This window comes from Camelus dromedarius, chromosome 13 (assembly GCF_036321535.1).
Source record: "Camelus dromedarius isolate mCamDro1 chromosome 13, mCamDro1.pat, whole genome shotgun sequence".
NCBI lineage: Eukaryota > Metazoa > Chordata > Mammalia > Artiodactyla > Camelidae > Camelus > Camelus dromedarius.
The window spans coordinates 57131275-57151572 of record NC_087448.1 but is presented as its reverse complement, the minus strand read 5'-3'; the positions used below and the strand labels follow the sequence as shown (position 1 = coordinate 57151572).

Here is a 20298-nt window from a genome sequence, read left to right as displayed (position 1 = left end):
TCCGGTAACGGCAGCGAGGTCCAGTTACGGCAGGGAGAGGCGCCTCCAGGGCGCTCGGATGCTGCTCAGAGTCCAGCTTAACCGGGATCTGTGAGCCTCCTGCCAGCGGCCCTGGCTGTGTCCACCCGGGTCCATCTCGGGGGACTGGATTTTAACCTCAAGCAACACGCTGTACTTGGCTTAGCGGTGTCTTTGCAAAGCAGGATTTCATTTGGAGACAGGGAGTTCAGGACCAGGGCCAGCTCAGCCGAGGTGGAAACATAAACAGGCACACCAAGAGCAAGTCGGATCCAGTGAGCCCACATCCAGAAACGGAAAAGGAAAGAAATAGCTGAGCAGGAAATGCGATGTCATGCTTTCCCCATCCAGCTGGAGCCTTCGATGGAAGAGCTGGGAAGGTATTTGCTCTAAATGGTGCATAAAGCCAGTCAGGGAGAGAGGTTTTAAGCTCACAGTGCACTTCCTCACACCCTCAGGTGGTTTATGGCATCGTGGTTATTGGATGTAAAGGTTCCCCCCATGAGAGATGCCCAGGTCGCCCGCCTGACCGAACCCACCCTCGCTGGGATTCCAGGGACCAGAGGCCTCCTGCAAGGCGGATGGCGACAGCCTGGCCCGTTGGCTCCTGTGTCCACAGCTAGATCAAGTGGTGCTGCTCAGGCGGCTGGAAGGCGCCCACGGAGAGAAACCGAGCACCATGTTCAGAAAGCTCCACTCCATCTTTAACTCGGGCCCGCAGAGGCAGGCGGAGGTGGCGGAGAGCCCTTACTGCGACCGAGCCAGCCCCGCGGTCAGGCTGATCCGCAGCAGCTCCATGTACGTGGTCGGGGACCACGGGGAGAAGTTCAGCGAGTCCTTGAAGAAATACAAGAGCGCCGGCAGCGTGGACACCAGCCTGCACCGCCTGCAGCAGGAGGGGGACCGGGCGTGGCTGTTCTCCCGCACCCAGGACTGCCTGCAGTACCTTCAGGAGCTGCTGGCCTTGCGCAAAAAATACCTCAGCGGTCTCGGCGCCCTGAAGCCCAGCCGCGCCCGGGGCGTCTCCTCCACCTCCTCCAAATCCTCCAGGGGAGGGAAAAAGTCCACCTCCGAAGAAATAAAGGTAAGCGCCGCGGAGAAGTACGCTCGGGCTGGTTTCCCAGCAGCGCCAGCGGCGCTGGCACACACAGCCTAGCCCATCCGCGCGTGCGGGGCAGCGGCTCCGGCCGTCGAGGAGACTCTCCCCGGCCGTCCCCCCCCCGCACCCCCCCCCCCCGCCTGGGAAGGGTGGCCTGTCGCGTGCCGAGCTGCCCCGCGGGGGCCACGGGGGACCAGGAGCTCCTGGCTTCCGCAGAGCAGCTGCGGGGAGGGCCTGGGCTTGGCGTCAGGCAGACTGTTTGCAGGGCACGTCTGCCCACTTCCTGGGAGAGAGAAGGCTTGTATGGCATTTGGGTGACGGCAAATCACTTCTCAACAAATGGTCGTTGCTCTTTTTATTGTTACGAGCACCTCTAAAAGTCCCGGTGAAAAGTAAACCTGGGGAGGGTTTGCTGCCTCCGGACCGTGGGCCCATGTATTTGGCCCCCTCCCCCGGCAAACACTGCCTTAGAAGGAGTCTGTGACTCGCAGAAGATTGAATGACAGCTCTGCTGGGCGTTGCAGGCTTCCAGCCCAGGCCCCCCCCCACCAGCAGGAAATGAGTGAGAGAAAGAAGCTGCACTTAACTTGTCGTTATACTCGTCACAGTGTTTGCACACACTGCCTCTCTTTGAGATAATTCCAATCATGCCCAAAGAGGAGGTGGGAGACAGCCCCTCTGTATCTCAGGACAGCAAGCTGGGACTGGATTCTGATGAGATCCCCCCCCCCCCACCTCCGCAACTCATTGTTACTCATTCCTTGGTTTCCTCAATTAAAAAGAAAAAAAGTCTGAGGTTTGAGGCTGTTTTGTTTTAAATTCTCATCAATCGTTTTTCCAATGACCGGGCTCTAAGGTATTCCAAGCAGCCTGTCTGTCCCACATCCTGGCTGCCTCCCTGGCGTGTCCTGCAGGCCGTGCAAATCCCATTAACGCTGAATGACCGGCCTGCTATCAGATCTCTAGGGCTTGGCCTCACCCAACTGGTTTCAACTGTCTGCGTTTCATGCCAGATGGGAGCAGTTTCAGTCATCATCTTAACTCCAGACGTATGTCAGTGTTGTGGCCCATACAGAGTGCTCTCAGGTCCTGGTACTGACCCTGCAGCCAGCCAGCTGGAGATCTCTGGGCTAGTCACCCCTCCTTTGGGGCCACCTCTGAGGACAGAGGAGATTGCAGTGGCTTTTGGACTCCCTTCCAGCCTGAGTAGCCTGGCGCTCTCAGCTCTGGTTGGGTTCCCTCTGGACACTACACTTTCCTGTAACATGGAGTCCTCTTTTTGCAGAACCTAGTCGTCTTCTTCCCTGCTTCCTTCCTAGTTCAGCATCTGAAGACAGAGGGAGGGGTCCGAGGCAAAGTGCCTGCTCTGGCTGTGGCCCAGCAGGGCTGGCTGTGGTGAGGGGCCCAGGCGCGATGTGGCGGACAGATTTCCTCAGGAGATGCCTCTTACTGTAATGTAACAGGAAAGAGATTTTTGATTTGTTTGTGTTTTACTGAAGTATAGTTGATTTACAATGTTGTGTTAGTTTCAGGTGTACAGCACAGTGATTCAGTATTTTTGCCGATTTTATTCCATTATAGGTTATCACAAGATAATGGATATAATTCCCTAAGCTGTACAGTAAATCCTTGTTGCTTATCTATTTTAAATAGAGTAGTTTGTATCTGTTAATCCCATACCTCTAATTTGTCCCTCTCCCCTCCCCTCTCCCCTTTAGTGACCCCTTTTGTTTTCTGTATTTGTGAGACTGTTTCTGTTTAGCACACACATTCATTTGTATCATTTTTTAGATTCTACCTATAAGTGATATCATATAGTATTTGTCCTTCTTTGTATGACTTATTTCACTAAGCATCGTATTCTCTAGGAGAAAAGGGAACCCTCCTACACTGTTGGTGGGAATGTAACTTGGTGCAGCCACTGTGGAAAACCGTATGGAGGTTCCTTAAAAAATAAAAAATGGAACTACCGTATGATCCAGCAATCCCACTCCTGTGTATATATCTGAAAAAAATGAAAACACTGATTCAAAAAGACACCTGCACCCCAGTGTTCACAGCAGCACTATTTACAATAGCAAGACATGGAAGCAACCCAAATGTCCATCGACAGATGATTGGATTCAGAAGATGAGTCAGTCATAAAAGAGAATGAAATACTGCCACTTGCAGCCATGTGGATGAGATGCTTGGTGAACTAAGTCAGGAAAGAGTTTTAAAACAGCTTTGAAGTCAGTCAGACCAAGGCCTGAAATTCAGCTCTGTATTCACCAGCTGTGTGCCTTTGTCAAGGCGACTTTCCCTCTCTGGGCCTCTGTTTCTGGAGCAACTGCGTGGAAATAAGCATACACGTTGTGAGGAGGAAGGCGGAGCTGGCCTGTGACAGGACCCGGAGCACACTAGGTAGTCCAGCGTTCACTGCTCTGGAATGTAAGCTGCAGGTGGCTCGTCCGAGCCTCGAGACAGGCTGCTCTCCTACAGAAAGAGCTGTAGGCTGGGTGGCCTGAAAAACAGTGGGGCCCCATCTCCGTAGCTAGCAAGGTGGCCTCCCCAGCTCTCTGTGCGTGGCAGGGGCAGGGGAACAGGAGAGCCCCTTCCTTCTGGAACATCATCACTATCCTTTGTTGGCAGAAAATACTTGCTGATGTTCAGATTTCGGGCAAACACCACTCTCTCCCCTGACCCCTTGTCATGTGGTGCGTTGTGTCTCCCCCAAATCCTGTTTCAGTCCTAATCCCCAGTACCCCAGAAGGTGACCTTATTTGGAAGTAGGGTGATTACAGATGTAATTAGTTAATTAGAGTGATCGCAGGTTATTAGGGTGGGCCCCGAATCTAGCATCACTGGGACCTTCCCAAGCAGGAGACTTTGGGACACGTGCACGCACCTGGGGTTAACGCCATGTGAAGGCTGGAGTTATGGAAGCCAAGAAACTACCAGAACCTGGTGGGGGCGTGGTGCAGGGGGCCTGGAACACATGCTTCCCTAGTGCTTTCAAAGAGAGCATGGCCCTGCGGACACCCTGATCTCAGACTTCTGGCCTCCAGAACTGTGAGAGAATAAACTTCTGTGGCACTAAGCGGCCCAGTTTGTGGTACTTTGTTATGGCGGCCCCAGGAACTGAATGCACCCCTCCAGAGAATTAGCCTTTTCTCTTCTCCAGCCTTAGTCTAAGCACATCTCTGTTGTAGCATTTATCACATCCTATGTGGTTCTTCAACGTGTGTGTCTCCGCTGGTGGGCTGCAGTGAGCTTGGTAAGTGTGACAAAGCTGAGACAGTATCTTTGTCATTTTTCTATCCCCAGAGCGTAGCAGTGAGTATTTACTGGTCACTTATGGATGCTTCATTAACTTTAAAGCCTGACGTCTCTTGTGCCATAGATCAGGGAACTGGCCTTCACGTAGGGAGTGAGTGGGGTTCCCGGGGTACCCCTGGAGGCCATCCCCTCCGACAGATACCAGCCCCTGGCCTGGCCACAGAACCCAAGTTCCCCTGTCTGTCTCTCTCTGGGGGAAAAGGTAATGACTTTTAAACTCTTTAAAAAAAAAACGTTAGAAATATATTTTAGATATTGACCCAGTTTACCCAAATACACAACCAGAACAAAAGATTCATGAGATTGACTTATTCCTGTTCTCTGTTTGGTACTCTGATGATTTTCAAAGTATTCCATACTATTTTTTAAATGTTGGTTGTGATATACTAAATATATTTCACAAGCCACTGATGGTCCAGACTCACAATTTCTCATGCCCTGGAGTGAGGCACTCCAATAGGCCCCATTGAAATGTTAGTGGTGTCTACAGACCAGGGTGCCAAATGGTCTGTTGTCCCAGACCACCCGAGGGATACTGAGAGCCTGGAAGGGCACCATGTGGGTGGATGGGAGGGCAGAGATGCAACCAGTCTGAGGTGGGTGTGGGAAGCCCCCCAGAGCCCCAGCAAGGTGGGGGTCCTGGCCAGGTCCTGGGAGAATCTGTTCCTTCCTCAAAATACAAGGTCATTATAAAAATGAATGGGATGTACTTTTTACAACATTTAAAAATCAAAACAAAAAAACCCATATCTGAGGACTTGCATCGGTGTTGGGATGCTCAAATCTTAGAATGGATGACACAGGGCCAAAATTCATGCGGCAGAAGGCCAGCATGTTTGGAGTGGGTCTTTTGGACCAGATGCATGATCAGGAGGCATACTTTAAGCTCCCTCCCCTCCACAATCCAGGAGCAGAATCCCCCTCAGACTTGACACCTGCTTTTCACATGGCTACCCTCCGATTCCCTTTTTCCTCTGCGCCTCTCAAGCACTGAAATGTTGAGTTTGTATTACCAGCTTTTGCATGAGGGAGAAGCTGGGGAAACTGTGAGCATAGCTACAAAAGGAACTACATGATGGGTAGGTACTGTGTCTTCAAATCATTTCAATGGAAGTACTTCTTACTTCCTAACTCATTCTACGGAGTGTCTGGGCTGAGCCACACACCCGCAGCAGAAGGTAGCAACAGAAATTGGAAAGTGGGGAGAGAAAAAGCATCCACAGAAAATCAAGACCATTAAAACAAACAAACGAAAAACCCTGCAGATCCGACAGCTGGACTTGGCTCTGCACCTCCTGGAAGCTACAGCGTAAAAAGAGCTGGACTCATTTCAGAATTCTGACTGTCTGAGAATTAGAACCATACCCGTTGCTTAGAAAAAGCAAGACTTTGCCCAGCTTTAAATTCCCAAATTTCCATGCATGCTGTGGTTTGTTAATGCCCTAATATTTTAGTAACAGTACATCAAGAGGTATATCCTTCCTTCCCTCATCAACATACATTTACTGAGCACATACTATGCATCAGGAAGTCTTCTAGGTGCTGGTAAAGCAGGTCAAAGTTCCTATTCTTGTTCCACAAGCACGATCGCTCTTGTATGAAAGCCAGGCAGGGACCCAGGACACAGATTCTTGGAGGCATCTCTCAGAGCTCCTGCGGGGACAGCCCAGGGCGTGGCACTGCACACATCTTAGAGGTGGCCTAGGGAAAGGCACCTGGTACCTGACTTCTGCCGGCCCCTTTGGGACCCAGAGGAGGATTCAGATGCCCGAGGCCCAGAAGGGCCACACACAACTCCCAAAAACCATTGTCAAAGTCCTCTGAGAATGTGGCACACTTTTAGAGGAAAATGCCTGGGAAAAGTAAAAAGCTGCTCTGTCACGATTTTTGCTATTTTCCCCTTCATCCCAGCATCTTGGAAAGCAACTTTCTCCCTTTCAACCCGTTCTGGGGTCTTGTCTGGGTTAGGGCTGGACCCGGCCTCTGTGTATTTCCCTCCTCACCTCGTTCCCGTGGTAATTTCTGCTGGGAGAGCTCTGAGTTATTTCACTTTTCTCTCTTCACTCATCCTCAAACTTTGCTTCTCTCAGCCTGGCTCTTTTGGGGGAGGGTAGGGGAGGTGGTAAAGCAAACATAACATTTACCATTTTCAACATGGCGCGTCATTGTACCTTAAATGAGTGCTCTGTAGTGTCCCCAGATTATGGGTAATGAAGACCGTCGCAGTTCATGAATTAAGAAATTAAGTGCTTTTCTTTGACTGATATTATATAAATTTCTCTTAAAGAAAAATGTGTCATACAGGTATCTTTCAGATTGTTAATTGCCAGACAGTAATCAGATTTCTTTACACTAGACTTTTGTGAACTTTTCCATATGGTCATTTATATAAACTCATAACAATACATCCAAAAGTCTATTAAGCCCTAATTAATATCTTTTTAAAATATTTTTCAAAAGCACATAGGACACCAGAAAATGAATTCCTTAAGAGGTCATGGAGGCTCTAAAAATACTTCATTTAGGAATCAGGGGAGTGTATTTATAGAAGGTTTGACATTTATCATTTATTTCTTAAAATATAAGTCTTTTAAATAAAATACTTAAATTTTTTAAATTTATCACTTGAACCATTTTTAAGTGTACGACTCACTGGCGTTTAGCCCACTACTGTCCATCCCCAGAACTTTTTCATCACCCCAGACAGAAAGTCTGTATCAATTAAGCAGTGACTCCCCATTCTCCCCCACCCCCACTTCTGGTAACCAGCATTCGACTGTATCTCTTTGCCTATTCTAGGAACCTCATATAAGTGGAATCATACAGTATTTGTCCTTCTGTGACTGGCTTCTTTCTCTCAGCATAATGTTTTCAAGGTTCATCCACATTGTGGCCTTATGTCAGAACTTCCTTCCTTTTTACAGCTGATGAGCTTGGCTTTTGATGGGACGTGAGGAGGAAAAGTTGGAAATTATGCTCTGATTCTGCCCTGAGTGCCCGTCAGCTTTTGGGGTCCTCACTGAGGATAGCTCCCCATACTCTTAGGGCTGGGTGAGCAGGTAAACAGCCAGCATCACTCTGAGAACTGAGCCACCTAGTGGAACTGGGTCTTGGGTGGACCACAGAGAAGAGCCTCTGGGATGCTGGCCACAGAGCCTGGCTGGCCGGAGAGGCAGTTTGGGATTGGCTGCAGTGCCCCACTGAACACTGCCCAGGTGGTTTGGGCTGGACATTGTCCAAGGCCAGGGTTTCTGGTCACCCACTACAGCCAGAAGATATTTCATTAATCCTCCTGCAGATCATCTAGTTCTGAACAGCTTGGATTCCTGATATGTCTGCCTGGATGAACAAGCTGCAAAAGGTACGGCTGTCCCTGCACCACCTTGCCTCCCACCCCACCCCAACTGAAGAAATTCACCTGCTACAAGAATGATTTAAACAGAACCAATGGAATTCTGGAGAATGCCTGCCAAAAATGATTGATTTTCATTTAAAGTAGTTTTGTTCCGACAATAGTTAGCTTTCAGAATCAATTTTCTATTGCAGCCATTCAATCCTGGTTCATGAAATACGACCATGTCAACAGCAAATGGAAGATTTTTTCCTCCCCTGTGATAGAAGGATCGGAATCCAATTCATCCGCATATAAATTGCATATGCAGTGGGAAGCAGGTTCTGGATCTGTTTCACACCGTTGGGAATTATGTTTCAGATCTGTTGGGGAGACTTTCTGCAAACACAGTGATTAGTATCTTTACTTCAGTAAGTGCAGGTTTCCTGTGAGCATCGGTTACTGGGAGGTCTCCGTTACTTGGCTGGTATCTGGCTTGCAGAGTTGAAGGGCAGTAAACATTCAATATGAGCTGCAAAGAATATTCCATTACACTTTCCAGACCTCCCCCTGAAGACGGCAGACAGTAAAATAATGATTGATAACAGAGCATGCAGTTCCTGCAGCCCCTCGCAGTCAGACCACAAGATGGGTAATTATATTCCCAGATCTGTCTTCCAGACACGTGCAGTTCGCTCAGCATAGAAACGATACCTCCTCTCCCCTTTTTCCCTCTCCATCACACCCTGTTCACCTGGCTAACTTCTTGTCTTTTAAGACAGCAGAGAAAGCACTGCCCCAGGAAGCCATTTCTCACATCCACAATCTAATGCGTGGATTTCCCTCCTCCTTGGGTCTCACCCTTATCTCAGCACCCAGGACTCGGCACCAGAACTGTCTGTTCATTTGCCATGTCTGCTGCTGACCATGAGCTCACTGAGTGGGGGCACCATGCGTTATTCCTCTTTTTATCTCCCACCTCTAATGTGGCTCCGGGCATGTAGTAAACGCTCAATAAGCTAATAACCCGAGAAATTCCAATTGTAATTTAAGAAGAAAACTGTTACAAAGTTTGATAGAAGATCTGGAAAAGTTATAGGTAGTTGTGGTTTTCAGTGACTGGAAAATTATTTTTTGTTTTTCATGGACTAGAATGTAGTTTGGGTATATTCATATGGAATGATATCCTAATAATTAAAACATCCTGCGTGTAATGGATCACAGTTTACCACCAAAAGGACACTTTTTTAGGTAAACATTTTTTCTGATTATTGTTGTATTTGCTCATTAGGTGAAATTTATAAAACACAAAAAACTATAAGGAAGAAAATAAAAATAACTTAGGTCCTATCATCCAGAGATAATCACTATAAAATGTTTAATTAAATTTTCTTTCAATCATTTATTTCCTGTGTATTTACAGATACACAGGATATATAGATATTGTAGATTAGGGTTGCCAGATAAAATAAATGATGTCTATTTAAATTTGAATTTCAGATAAACAATGGATTTCTTTTTAGTATAATTACATCCATGCAATATTTGGTATATATTTATACTAAAATTTTATTCATTATTTATGTAAAAATTAAAAGGTAACTGCTGTTCTGTATTTTTATTTGCTAAATTTGGCAACCCTAATGTGTGTATCTGTATAAATTTACTAAAATATACTTTTTTATAATTTATATTGTGAGTTCTTTCCTATCTCATTAACTAGTTTTTGAAAACTAAAGTTTTCATGGCAAGAAGTTTAACAACTCACATTCTTCAAACAATTGTTAAAAGTTATAAATAAATTCATCTTACTCTACGTCTATAGGGCATTTTTTAGCAGTGATTTCTAAAAGTGTGATTAATGGCTCAAAGGTTAAAGGTCATTTATTTTTAAAGATTCTTCTACATATTGCTTTCCAGGAATATTATATAATTTGCACTTTCATCAACAGTGAGTTAGAAAGCCCTATTGCCCTTTCTCAGCACCAAGTATTGTCATGTATTTAAAAACTTTACAGATGTAATAGATTAAACTGCATTATTTCATGGAGTGTTTTCTTTATTATTGCTTCAGCAAAGAATGACCCTTTTATCAAGCCAATGTCTACTTCTTGCTTAAGGGATTGCCCATTCATTCTTTTTAGTTTTTCCTTTTGGCTCTATTAAAGATTTGTTATTCATTTATATGGATTTCTCTTATATTGAAGATACGAGCATATTATGTGCCATGTGTGTTAAAAATATTTTCTCTAAGTTATCTTTTAATTTTACCTGCAGTACAATTAATCATTACAAATATTACTGATTTTCACGTAGTCAAATATGTCTATTTTTGTCTTTGACACTTTTTCCGTTGCTTTTCTGCTTAGAACGTCCTATGTCTCAAGGTCAATTGTGTATTTGCCATTTTTCTCCTTTTTTTATAGTTCCATTTTTTAAAGCCCAACTCTTTCGTCTATCAGCAACTTATTTTCACATGCAGTAGGAATTGAGAACCCCACTGGAAATCTTCCCAAATAGTAGTTTCCCAACACCATTTTTGACAAATTCATCCCTTCTTTCATTGGATTGTGATGTTTCATTTAACGTATGTGAAGATTTTATACTGTTTCAAGGATATTAATTCAATTCTATTCTTTAGGCTTCTAACAGTTTGATATACGTGAGCAAAAATTTTTCTCTTAGTGTTTTGCTAAAGTGAAATGATCATTTAGGTGACATTGAGGGGAGGAGTTATCATGGGCTTAAGAGGAGAAAGCTGGAGAAAGAGGTCTATGCCTTTTGGACTGTGCGTCCACAGCCTCTGATACCAAAGACAGAAGGCGTGCAGCGGTGCTTCCCAAACAATTGTCGTGTCACTTACGACGGGTAACTCCAAGGTTTAGTTCTATGACAGGTCGTGACAAACCTCACCCCTTATCTGTTTGGGCTGAGTTTCTCAGCTCTGTTTTGTCTGTCACTATTTTTTTCTTCAGCTCTGGCAAGTCTACCATTCAGCTCATCTGTTGAAAATTTGGATGTGGGTGTAAGTACATGTGAATTTAAAATTTCAGTGATTATACCTTTTTCCTAGTTGTTTCTTACACTCTCATTCTTTTCTCACGAACTCCTCTTCAGTGATGGATCCACGTTTCTTTAGGTGTGGTAATATAAAAGGGATCAGATAACCTTGGACTTGGTCTTGAACATCCATTCCAAGGATGGCAGAAGCAAAGAGGATTTATTAGAGCTTTTAAGGTTTACCCTGAAAAGGTTCTTTTGGGAACATTAAATTACTTGTGGATAAATTTGAGCTGTTTTGCATTTAATTTCACCCAGCTGAATGATCCAAGGGAAAATGACCTCTCCAAGTCAGACCAGTTCCACATTTGACCTTGGAAATTTCATCAGAGTGTATTGACATTTCAATTCCCAGGTATTATTAGCTCAAGAGTATATTATCAGTACTCCATAAAAATAAGAAATACAGAGTTCTTAAAATTTGCCAAGGCAAATGCAAAATTACACTTTAGCAACATGCGAACTGGTTGGAGAATATAAGCAGTAGGTTAATAGCATGTATGTAGCACACATTCATTCACTCAACAAACAGTTACTACTCTGTGTCAGGCATTGACATAGGTGCCCAACCTTCATGGACAGAAAGCCAGTCTGTCTGCCCTGATGGAGCATGCAGTCTGAAGTTGCAACTCTCAGCATCACTGCCTGAACCACACTGGTGTGTTGACGCTCCTTGGAAGAGAAACAAGAAGAATGACAACCAGAATATTGGGAGTTGGGTGTACAACCTGTCTCATGTAGGCAGTGGCTGGCAGCGAGCATCTATCCAAAGACAGTCTTATCTGCCAGCATTATTTGCCAACCCTACCTCGAAGAAGAGGTTAAGGATCACGGGTCTAGTGTGGGGCTATGAGGGTAGAGCACAGCTTTGCTGTCCACACAAGGCAGAACATGAGCGTAGAAAAAGATATGCTTGGGTCTGTCTGCTGCGATGAGTGAAAGCTTCAGAGTCGAGGTAAGGAAGATGCCAAGCAGGAGAGGTGAGGAGGAGGCTAAATGTTTAACTGTGGTCCTCTTGGCTTTGAGTGGGTTTAGAAAGTCCCGCTCCCCTAACCTCTGACAAAATATTGCTGTCTACTACTGGAAGCTCATTTTGTAGAGTCCAGATCTCTTGCAGACAAATACTAACAGATCCCAGAAGAAAGCAAATAGGTTGGAGAAGCTCAGGTACTCAGAGGGCAGGTGGAACCCAGGTAGGATGGAGGTGGATATGAAATACAGAAAAAAAAACTGCCTTGGGGGACTCAAAAGGTAAAATGAGAAATACGGCGGAGTTTGGCTTGGAAAACTCCGCAAGGGTTGCATCTGGGGAAAGTCATCTGAGACCCAGCCCTGTGGTGAGAAGGTGGGCCAGGGCGGCTTGGAAAATGATAACCTTAAGGCCACCGAAGATTGAATGTGAAAGGCAGACTTGAGTGGAGTCGGCAACACAATACAGATGCTTTCAGAGAAAACGCCTTCCCCTGGGGCAGCTGGTGAGGGAACACGAGCTCTGTGAACTCAGGCAGGACCAGGTGCAGCCTTTCCAAAGTAGTTTAAAAGTTCTAGGCTAGAAAAAAGCCAAGATTATACAGGATGGGACGTGATTCATCGACACTCCTGGGAGGGACCCAGAACAGTCCTCCCTCTTTGCACTCATAACTCCAAGTAAAGGTGGATTGTCTGCCTCCCAATCTTGGCTTTTTTTCAGATGACTTTTTCCAGATGGAACCCTTGCATTTTTCCAAACCAAACTCCAGAGTAAAGAATAAGATGTTTGCAGGAAAGGCAGGAGAAGCCAGAACCAGCCTGAGTTTAAACTTGAAAAGGGCCAGGGAGTCTGGACTTGTAGCTTAGCCTCGGTGTCACCCAACCAGTCTCGTTTGCCTGATGCCCAGCAAGCCAAGGTTTGCAACAAAGAGAGGGTTTATTCCCGAGGCAGCCAAGCGAGGAGGCAAGGGGCTCAGGTATTTATGGGATAAAGAAGCAGGCTGGTCTGGGGCACGGGGAGTGTGGGGAAAGGCGATTGGAAATAAGAAGGTGCAGTAATTGTTCTGTAAAGGAGTAACTAAGGTACAGGCCTCTGCACGTTAAAAAATGCAGGCACTTAGCACAGTGTGCTTGCGGAGATCTCAGCCCTCTGACGTGGAAGGTCACCAGGCTGCCCAGTTGGAGAGTCGGTGGTCCCATCCTGCCTTAACTGGCTCAGGGTTTACTAGACACATCGGACTCCACATTCCTGGAAGACTCAGGCAAACATTTTATTCTTTACTCCACGTGCTGCTTGGAGGGCATCCAAGTTTTTGTAGCAACAATATGATTAGTGAAGGCAGGTTACAGGTGAGATGGATGTAAGTGAAGATCACCCACAGTTTCATTGGTACTCAGAAAAACCATCACAAAATTCACTTGGAGACATTTAAAGTACACTTCAGAAAGTACAAGAGAAGCTCTGTTAACCAACGCATAGTGACTTGCCAGATCATTTGACACTCACCATTCTCTCTGTAAAGCATATGTATAACCAGCTGAATATTTACAACTAGCTGTCTATCCCAGACTAGGATATTATTGGCAAAGTGCAAAATGATTGATGCATGTGTAAGCACTAATTGTAACAGCAAAAGATTGCAAACAACCCAGAGCTCTCACAGTAGGGGACTGTACTTGGTCCCCACGGCGTCTGTACAGTGGAGAACCTCCAGCTGTTTAAAGGGCAGAGAAGGATCTCTATTTATTGCGATGAAGTTATTATCCTTAGAATAACACTGAGTGAACAAAGCAATTCACAGGTGGATATTGGATGCTGACTTTTTTTTATAAAAGAGTGGGTTAAAACACATTTGCTTATATTTTCAAAAAGAAATGATGGAGAGATAAACAAAAAGCTCGACATCTAGCCACAGTGAGGTCTAGCAGAGATAAATGCCAAACATTAAACCCAGGAAGCAAACAAAACTGCACAGATATGAGCAGAGGGAGTGCCCCCCCAGGCAGTGGTTTAGGTCACATCTAGGGACTGTGTCTGTGGCAGGAAGGCAGTCTCTGCTGAGCATAGTAGAAAGGGTGAGGTATGGTGGGGGGGTCAGTTTTAAATCCTGGAGCTTGAAGTTTTGCAAACAAGAAACACGTTTGAATATTTGGAATAACCAACTGGTATGCAGCTGAAAGGAACTTTGTCCACTAGTTTTTTTTTTTTTAACACTTTTATTATGATATGATTCCTATACAGTAAGCTACATATGTTTCAGATGTACAATTTGATGAATTTTTATAGATGTATATACCACTGAAACTACCACCACAATCAAGATAGCTAACATTTCCATCACTCCCCAAGAGGTGTAAATTTTGAATTCCCAATTTACCCCTTCCCATCCCCTTTCTCCCTTGGTAACCATAAGTTTGTTCTCTATGTCTGTGATTCTGTTTCTGTTTTGTAGATAAGTTCATTTGTGTCATTTTTTTTAAAGATTCCACATCTTAGCATATCATATGGTATTTTTCTTTCTCTTTCTGAATTACTTCACTTAGAATGACATTCTCTAGGTCCATCCATGTTGCTGCAGATGCCATTATTTTATTCTTTTTTATGGCTGAGTAGTATTCCATTGTATGTATATGTGTGTGTGTGTGTGTGTGTGTGTGTGTATACCACAATTTCTTTATCCAGTTATCTGTCGATATTTTGTCTACTAGTTTTGATGGACAGAGAATACAGTGGCTGAGGTGGTGATGTATATGGTGGTAGTTTATTTTTTTATTTTCCAATTGTTAGTCTCAGAGGAGATTGGAGAGATTTGTAAAAGGCCACAGTCAAGGGCTTGTGTTAACCTCACTACTGGCAGTGTGCTCATTGCCATTTTCTTAGCCTTGAATAGCTAAGACCCCAAAGTTAACTCTCTTTTGAGCCTTTTAGTAAGTGAAAGCAACTAATCCAGGCTGCTCAGAGCTTCAGGACAAAGTCTATCTCCTGGGGACACTGAGGAATGAACAGTGTAGATCAAATCGTAGGGTGACCCAAATGGAAAAGAACGTGGTGCTCACAAGCAAGGTTGAGACTCTTGCATCAAGCTAAACATTGACAGAAATTGCTGCCAGAGACTTAGAAATGTCCCTTCTATGCGGAGATTAGTTTTGAGATGGGAAAACTGACAGACCTTCTGTTCCTACTGAATAATATTCACCCATCCTTTGGGGCTCAGTCCAAGTGGAATGACTTTCTCCATTCTTTGTTTCTATCTCTCCCATTTCACAAAAACAATCTCTAAAATGATAATGTGTCATCATGGAATTAGGTTAGGTACTGAGGACCACGGATCCTGGTGGAGGAAACAGCCCAGGGGACGGTGGCCTTGCTGGAGAAAGAGGTGTCTCAGCCACATCTTGATGGACAGACAGGAGTCAGCCAGGTGAGGCATTCAAGGCAGAGGGACCAGCAAGAGAAAACACAGGGAGGATGAAAGAGTAGAATATGGACTTGCCTCCAGAGATGCACCTTCCTGTCATCTGCCTGCGGGAAGGATGCCTCACGGTGGCCTGGCCTGCTGCACTCATAGACTTTCAACCAGCCCCTCAGGTTTTCATCCCAACCCTTGGTGCAGCTGGTGTTGCCATGTCTGGAGTATTTCTAGTTCCCAAAGGGTCAAACTTTCCCCCTTCTCAGCTGCTTCCCCCACCCATGGTGCTCTGGGAGGCTGGTCCCTCTGCTCTGATACATCAATTTCCCCTCTTCAACTGCTTTCATGCTGCCAGGAGCTCTTGGAAATCTCTCTCACTGGTGACCTCTCTCTTGTTCTCTTTGTCGTTGAGTTTCGGCTCCCCCACCCACTTCTATTTCCATGGGCTCTTTGAAGGGGGCAAGATAACTACCTGTGAATAGTTTTCTACTTTTAACAGAAAAGGTTCAGTATAGATGTGTTTCTTCACAATTTTCTCTAAGAATGCTCCTTACAAATATAAAATGAAACCATCCTCTATTTAAAATGCAATCATTAAAATTTTATGCATACATGGAGACGTCATCCTTCAGTTTCCTAACATGCAAATCTGTAATTAGATCACTTTCATTTAATATCACCCCCCTTTCAACACACACACACACACAAAATAAAAAGAACTCTACATTTGGTCAAAATACCCCAGGTGAATACATACTGTCTCTCTTTTCTCCCTGAGTTCTCTCATTTCCTAAATGCCTCAGGGAGCCTGTTATTGGTTCCCCGGTGGATCCTGTGCCTTTGATCACAAGTTCTCCTTCAGAATCCGCCGTGGTGCTTGGACTTCTGTGATGTGAGTCACTGGTGACCGACTGTGTGTGTTATGAAGGTGACGATGATGATGACGCCATGAGGGAAAGAGTCAGGACAGTATCTGAAACCCAGTTGGGCTCTCAGTAGGTTTTTAAAAAACTAGTTTTTCCTTACACTTTTGAAACAATCATACCGATTTGTCTTCAGTTTATTCCGTGATTGAACCCAAATTTGGCCACTTTAGGTATTGACAACTCCTCCGGAGTATTTTATCTTTGACATATCTGGTCCCCTCTTTGCTGCTGTAAGCATTGCATCACCTACCTAAGTAGCTGCACAGTCTCCTAGTTGGGTTTATCGGCAGAGAACAGGTCACAGAAAGACTAATTTTGTCTTATGGTGGATCACAGATCTTTCCCGCCTTCCGTGCCCCCTCCTGAAGATCATCGGGAAGCCGCTGACCCACAACAGTTACGGAGCCGGGGTAGCTGCCTCCCTCCCGCAGGGCACTTACTCATATTTACCTTTCACACCATGCAAATTCCTAAGTTCACATTCGTTTAGTTTCAGCGGCATTTAGTCCTTTCTGGCATGGCTTGGGTGAGGGCACGAGAACGCTGGCTCAGGCAGCTGTCCCCGGCCCTCTGCTCCTCTCCTCTAGCAGAAAGCAGCCCCGAAGAAGTACTCGCAGTTCAGCGCGGATGTGGCCGAGGCCATCGCCTTCTTTGACTCCATCATCGCGGAGCTGGACATGGAGAGACGGCCGCGGGCCTTGGAGGCAGACCCGCAGAATGAAGACGTGGACTTCGATGGTGAGTGTTGCCCCGCTGTGGAAGGTGGGCGGGCTGGGGTCTCTGGAGCGGACTTCTCCTGATTAGGGGGAGACTCATGCCTGCAAGCCAGAGCCTGGCCCTGAGTTTGCTCTACTCCTTGGGTCCCCTTGCTTTAGTGGTCCCTGCTGGCGCCCCTCCAGGCTGCCCCTTCCACCCCTGGACAAGAACCCCTTCCCTGTGGTCCATCGACTACAGCTGCGACAGGGTGGAATTTTGTAAGTTTCCGTGAGGAAGAACAATAGGGCCACAATTAAAGACTGGGATGGATGGGGCGTTGTTGAATGGATGTGCAGACAGAGTTTCAGTTTTGCAAGATGACAGTTCTGGAGATCTGTCATACCACGAAGTGAACAGACTCGACACTGCGGAACTGCACACTGCAAGATGGCTAAGACGGCAAATTTCGTGTTATGTGTATTTTGCCACAATTTTAAAAAGAAGAAGAAGAAAAGGGAATAGACAAATTACATTTAAAAATTGGGCTTGTGGCCCTACCTGAGCTGGCTTGGCCCTGAGCAGCACTGTCTGCTGGGCCCTCCTCTGACCCGCCCCCAGCACGTCCCCTGTGGGCCTCATGGGCCACCCCTCCACAAGGAGCTGCAGGGCAGGAGAGGGCCAGGGTGCTTGCTCCAGCCCGGACTGTTGGAGGGAGAGTGAGGTGAGGACGGAGTGGCTCACTCCTGATGGAGAGCAAATAATCACCTTCACAGGTCCAGCCCACTTTCAAATTCCATTACTCAATTGTCAGTTTCTTTCATCTTTGACTTGCCCCCCATGATGTCATTCATGATGATTTAATTTAGGGGTGACTGGCCCCTGGTTATTGAGGTAACAGCTTTTGGTACCAATACGAATTAATTCTTGAGCGTTTTCTCTAATGCTCAAAAGATTACATCCTTGTGGTGCGTTGTTCTGGCCTCGATCGATGTGTATCTGTGAGATCTTGGTTCTCACTGGGTTCTGAGGAATTTCACAGAAGGAGGCTCCCCCTCCCCGAGCACGTTGTACCCTGTGGGGGGCCGGCCTGCCCTCCTGCAGACCCTCAGTCCCTGCTGACAAAGAACAGCCCCCCCCTCAGAAGTAGAACCTGGGAGATCCGGGACGTTGGTCAAAGGCCACAAAGATCCATTGATGACGCCAAAGTGTCATCTTCACACTTAGAACTGGCTCATGGAAATAACAATGTGTTTTCTCCAATAACAACAGTAACATATGTTCATTGTAAACCAAATGAATCAAACAACACACCGAAGTATAAAGAAGAAAATGAAGAATTTGCCCTGTCATTCTACCACCCAGAGATAGCCATCACTCCTGACGTCTGGGCGTGTGTCCTTTTGAAAAGGTTATAAACACACAGACTCACGTCACTATTTTTTAAAAACAAAAATAGGATCTCTTTGCTATTTGCTATCTACTCTTTTCACTTAGCAGTTTATAATACATCATGGGTGTCTTCCCAAGTCAGTAAATATAGATCTATGTGCTTATTTTTAATGGACACACGACGTTCCATTGTCTCTCCACAACCACTGCAGAGTCAAACCATCCGCTTTGCTTGGCTCTCCAGACCTTCCTCAGAATGTCCTGTTTGATGTGTGTATTTATTGCGAGTCCTCAGCCCGATCTGCCCTCTCCGTCACCTTCTGCTCCTCCCCACGGTGAGTCCTCCCCTCCCGGGGGCCCTGCTTCTCTCTTCCAGTGGCCACCAGCTCCCGGGAGCACAGCCTGCACTCCAACTGGATCCTGCGAGCCCCACGCCGCCGCTCCGAGGACCTCGCCGTGCACACGACGGACGGCCAGCTCCGGAGGAATGCAGAACGCAGGACCGTGGGCACCCAGAGGAGACTCGAGAGGCACCCCATTTACTTGCCCAAGGCTGTGGAGGGGGCATTCAACACTTTGAAATTTAAGCCCAAAGCCTGCAAAAGAGAGTAAGTGCCTGGGCCACACAGCATAACCAAGGTGTTCTCATGCCCACTAGACGCCAGGGTGCCTCTTAGGGGCCTTGAAGCCTCATCCTGTGTGGAAAAATTATTCCTGGGTATTTGGCGGGAAGGGAGGTCCTAGTTTATAAAACGTTTTGATAGCTGGTACTCCCACTCTAGCTTAGTTCACTTCTGTCCCCGCTGTCCCTCAAGCCCTGGACCTCCCGCCTTCCTTTCTGGCCTTAGCCACCCCTTCTCACTTTTCTCCCCATGTGCTACTGACACACTGTGTGCTACAGATTTTTAGTGAGAGTTTGAGGTTGAACAGGGCATAGCAGCAGGAGGGAACCAATGCTAAAGCAAGCAGATGGCCCTGCCTCGGATGGGCACCGGCCAGGCCCAGACGGGAGCGTCGTGCGGGCTGGGCCCCTCCTGGCACTCTTGCCTCCGTCTCTTGGCCCCTCTTCCTGCAGATCCTCTTCTCCCAAGACGAGTTGCCATGTCTAAGCCCCAGGTCACCGTGACTTTGGAATTCGGAGAAGTATGTGCAGGGAGCGCAGCTCTCATCTGTCTGGGCTCGTGCACCCTTCTGTCCTTGTTTCTGCAAGGGCCCTCCCACTCAGATGGATTCAGGGCTTTTCTAAGTAGCGTTTTCGTCCCATAATAATGGACCCTGTACTGGACACATGAAAACCAGGACCCAGCCCTCAGCACCCCTCCTTCCCCTCGAAGGCCAGTCCGAGGGCCAGCTCAGGCCCATCCGCAGCCCCTGTGATGACACTGCTTTGTCCTGCATGAGATCCAGCACTGGGTGGACGGGGAGGGGTGCCTTCCAGCCAGAGCATCCTCTCTCTGTGCAGCCGGTCGATCCAGACGTAAACCTTCTGCCTCATTCCTCCCTTCCAGCCTTGGGAGCCGCAGACAGGTCCTCTTCAACTTCTCGGGAGAAGACATGGACTGGGATTTGGCGCTCTTTGCGCTGGAGCCCCTGGCGTCTCAAGGGGAGGACTCCTATGAGACAGAGAACCCCAGAGGGCAGTGGCTGCTTCGAGAGCGACTCTGGGAGCGGACTGTGCCCTGATTCAGGCTGGGTCCCCGAGAAGGCGTCTGCAGTCAGCGGCTTGAGGTGGTCGGTAGAGTTAAAGATGGAAATTCTAACAAAGTCAGACCCACGAGTACACTGCCTACCAGTGCCTGGTCAGTGCCAAACGCACCCGTGGCCTCTGGGGGGCGCCGCCTGAGGAGAGCCGTGGAGCCTGGCTTTCCCTGCACCGGCGTGTTAGCCTGGCATGACGCCAGGCTGGCCTTCAAGAGCAGAAGCCACAGAAGGGCCAGGCTCCCTCCTCGGCCTCCCCTGGCCTGTCACCGGCTCTCCACGCATCTGTCCAGGTGGCTGCTAGCATCGTGCTTGGTACAGGAAACCGGGAAACGTGCCCGCCCACGGATCTCTGGGCCAAAGTTTTCACAGAGGCAGCTCCTC

General features: G+C 46.9%; 1 protein-coding gene across 1 annotated transcript; it reads left to right on the top strand.

The window, feature by feature from the left end:
- Nucleotides 1-623: 623 nt before the first annotated feature.
- Nucleotides 624-19899, top strand: C13H13orf42 (chromosome 13 C13orf42 homolog). The gene is made up of 4 exons (XM_031465635.2): nt 624-1102; nt 16722-16869; nt 18593-18824; nt 19725-19899. The coding sequence occupies exons 1-4, from the start codon at nt 698-700 to the stop codon at nt 19897-19899; spliced, it is 960 nt and encodes a 319-aa protein (XP_031321495.1). The 5' UTR covers nt 624-697.
- Nucleotides 19900-20298: the final 399 nt, after the last annotated feature.

Coding starts and splice junctions, on each gene's coding strand:
- C13H13orf42 (XM_031465635.2), top strand. CDS start 698: ATGTTCAGAAAGCTCCACTCCATCTTTAACTCGGGCCCGCAGAGGCAG. Junction 1,103..16,721: donor CCACCTCCGAAGAAATAAAG/GTAAGCGCCGCG, acceptor CTCCTCTAGCAG/AAAGCAGCCCCGAAGAAGTA. Junction 18,825..19,724: donor CCCAAAGCCTGCAAAAGAGA/GTAAGTGCCTGG, acceptor CCTCCCTTCCAG/CCTTGGGAGCCGCAGACAGG.